General features: G+C 25.4%; 1 protein-coding gene across 1 annotated transcript; it reads right to left on the bottom strand.

Moving 5' to 3' along the window:
* Positions 1-312: 312 nt before the first annotated feature.
* On the bottom strand, positions 313-2,522 carry LOC130981573 (tryptophan aminotransferase-related protein 4-like). Its single transcript, XM_057905156.1, has 3 exons — positions 2,442-2,522; positions 1,151-1,431; positions 313-524 (listed from the first exon to the last, which is right to left on the bottom strand). The coding sequence occupies exons 1-3, from the start codon at positions 2,489-2,491 to the stop codon at positions 313-315; spliced, it is 543 nt and encodes a 180-aa protein (XP_057761139.1). The 5' UTR covers positions 2,492-2,522.
* Positions 2,523-3,924: the final 1,402 nt, after the last annotated feature.

The raw sequence follows: 3,924 nt of genomic DNA on the forward strand, positions 1-3,924 counted from the left end.
CACATAAACAGTAATACATAAATTAACCTAAATATCGGAATATTTTTTTAGGTGAAAACTCAGTTGCAGTCGACTTCACGTGAAATTGATAGTTGAGAGCCGTTAAATGAAAATTTAGTCAAATCAGTCAAATCATTTAACGACTCTTAATTATTAACTTCCCGTAAAGTCGACTGCACCTAAATTTCCACCATTTTTTTATTGTTTTTGATATAGGAACGGCTTGGGGAGTTTCTTTATTACAGCAAGATGCATGGGAAGTTCAACAATATTCCTAACATATTATTACTATTACTAATTAATTATCTTGGATTATATACTATGGTTAATTCCATCCCTAGCAAGAAGATATATGAGTTTGTTGAGTAGTATCTCAAAATCATCTTGGCTTCTAGAGATACTTACACGTGCGAAGCGATCATCTGCACTGAAATAATTGCCAGGGTGGCAACTGATTCCAGCAGCTTTCAGAGTTTCATAGCAATTCTTGTCTTCTTCTCTCTTACACTTCATCCATGCATAGGCTATATATGATGATAATCACCAAAATTGAAACATAAAATAGAATGTTATTAGAATATTGTAAGGACACATATATATTCATGTATTAAGAAGTTTCAACTACTTTGGTTATTAATTAACTAGCTCAAAATCTTCTACTATTTGGTGAAATAAATAAATAATTAAACTTCTAGCTAATATATAATGAGAAATTGACAATACTAAAAATCAGTACTTTTTTAAATTTTGGACCAGCAAATAATTAGTATTTAAAAAAGAACGAACGATAAAGATAAAATTTTATGTTGCACGGACGAGACATTTAAAAAAAATAATACCTACTGGCTGAATAATAATTAAATTTGATAAAAATTGTATGTCACTAAAATTTTTTGATAAAAAATTATTCATAAATTTATTTATATGAAATTTTATGTGTAACATTATACAAATAGACATAATCAAAATTGAAAAACCTAGGTCATCAAGACTAATGATAAAATGAACTTGATTATTACCTAATGTATAAAGTATAGTTATCAAAACAAAATCGATAATCGATTCAATCAAGTGAACTATTTACTATCAGTTTAATCAGTAAATCATTGATCGAACTGTTTAATTATTTTAGATTTATTGAAACATATACCTGGTGTAGGATATTTGAATGTTTTGTAAAATGAGCAATATTTTCGAGATAATTTCTGTACGGTAAAACGATTAGACTTAGATAGAACTTGTTTAAGCCTTGTCCATCGATTCCTCATTGTCGCATATCCAGATTGAAAGAAGGGTTTAGCATTTCCTTCAAGAACCACATTGAGTAACTTTAATGCTCTTAGCTGAGCCTCTCGAGAAACTCCCATGGTGTTAATTTGTATATACTCTTCCATCTTTTTGTATAGGCCTTCATCCTTCACTATTGCCCATCTGTAATGCCACCAATATATCATATATTTTAGAAATATAACACCTTTAATATTGCGACGGTTTTTAATCCTAAACCCTAATTGCTCAAAATAACTGTAATAAGGGTAGGTTTTGACACATTAAGAATTGTAGAAATTTTAAAACAATCATAAAGTTGGCAAATATATAACTCTGTGTTTGGATTACAGTTTGTAAATGGAGGTTTGTATAAAATTGATTTTGATCAAGAGTGAGTTGGTATTAACGTAGTTCATGTTTGGTCATTTTTATTTAAAATGGATTATAGTAAACTAAATATTATTTGGATTACATTATTCAAAATTACTTTTAGATGAAAAAGTACAGAAAATGACATAAATTTAAATAATTATTTTATGTTATCTTATAATTTTATTTTAAATATTTAAATAAATTTTAATATTTTTTTAGTACTTTCAATATTCTTTAGTACTCTAATAGAATTAATAGAATCATAATACAAAGTAAAAAAATATTCCATATAAAAAAAATTAACAATAACGGTAAAAAAACTCATATAAAAAAATCAAAAATTTTATAAAAAATAATAATATACATAAGAGAGTATTAGAAAAAAATATTATAAAAAAAATAAACATATGAATATGAAGGACATAATTGGTACATAGAACATAAAGTTCAATTCAATGTGAAAAGATCAACGAAAAAACTATAATTTTTAGCTTTTGGTAAACCAGGGTTGAAGACAGAAATCACTTCTGCGTTTATAGAATAAAAATGTTGCCAAACATAAAGATGAAGTATTCAAAAAATTCAAACGGACTTCTCTCTTCTCCAACACAAATCCAAACAAACCCTAATTTGTTAGAAATATAACCATTCATGTACGTATCCTATCAATTTAAACTTAAAAAAATAGTATCATGACATATTTATTTAAAACTGTCACAAAAAAATAAAAAACCGTCACTATACTAGAATTATATTACTGTTATAAAATAATATATATAAGTTAGTATTAATAATGTTACCCGAATCTATTGCCACCATGGCCTGTGAGCTTGGAATTAGAAAATATCATGAGATCTTCATCAGCAGGTGAAGGAATAGGAGTGAATGTGGCCAATAATAGACAAGATCATGAATGGTTTTAACATTAGGGCCTTTAAGAACAGCCTTAGTTAATAACCCATCTGGATTATTAGGTGAGACCACAAACTCAATGAACCTTGATGTCATGTTATGTAACTTTTTCTTCCACGGTCTTGTATCCCCTTCATATGTATAATATCTTGAGTTAAAGAACTCTGTTTGTTTTCTAAACAGCTGTGCCACAAAGGAATAAAAATAAATTGTCATCACATATTGACATATATATATAGGATCAGTTAGGATGTTACTTATTATTAATGAATTATATTATTTATTAATTTGTTAGAACATTTTATTATATTTTTAAAATATTATTCTACTCTTTATTTTATAAGGTAAATTACACTTGTACCTGCCAATGAGTTATAATTCAAATGGCATAATCTCTCCATACTTAATTAAGAAGTTGCGGATTCAAGCCTCCTATCTTTGGTAAAAAAAAAAAAAAAATTACACTTGTACCTCTCTTTTGAGGTTTATTAAATTATGTATGTGACTCCTTTAATTTATTTGACTAGTATACATTTATTTCCTATGTATTATACCAACTGCACGTCTACATAATACACTTAGATTATTTTTGTATTAATGTAATTAACATATATATTCTTATATGTGTGTTTGATCAACTTTTTATTTTATTTTATTCAATTTATATTAAATAACAAAAATATCCTTCATATCAATGTTATTAATTAAAATTTTTTTTGTATTTATTATTGTATTTGTGAATTTTCAATGCATAATGACTTTTTATTACCTGTATTTAATAAAAAATGTTATTTGTACACTAAAATTAGCCACCAAAATCAGTCATTAATGTATTTATGTATAAATATATGTGTAATTTAATTTATTTTTAATGCGTATTTATATTTCAACATATATTTTATACTAATGACTAATTTTAGTGATTAATTTTAATGTACACGTAACATAACTCATTTCTAATACAGCTTCAATTTAATATTGCAATAGAACGGAGGTGAGCATACACTGGTCAAATAAAAAAGTGATGTATGTAATTTTGATAAACTTATAAAAATATGAATATAATTTACTCTATTTTATATATAAAAAAATTACCGTTGATTTCTAAATTTTATTATTCTTAATCACTCAATTTGCAATGATTTGTAACCGTCGCAAAAAATAACACACTAAAATATTGTATAAATCGCAGTTGTTAAATGCAGAAAGATCGAAAAATCCTACAAACTCTAAACATATAATAAAAATAAATATTTATATACAGTTATTTTTATATGAAGTTTATAATTAAAAATAATGATAATTTAGTTAAATTTATTAAATTATCTAATAGTTTTTATCAAATATAAACTTTACATAAAAATAACTAAC

This window comes from Arachis stenosperma, chromosome 5 (assembly GCF_014773155.1).
Source record: "Arachis stenosperma cultivar V10309 chromosome 5, arast.V10309.gnm1.PFL2, whole genome shotgun sequence".
Taxonomy (NCBI): Eukaryota; Viridiplantae; Streptophyta; class Magnoliopsida; order Fabales; family Fabaceae; genus Arachis; species Arachis stenosperma.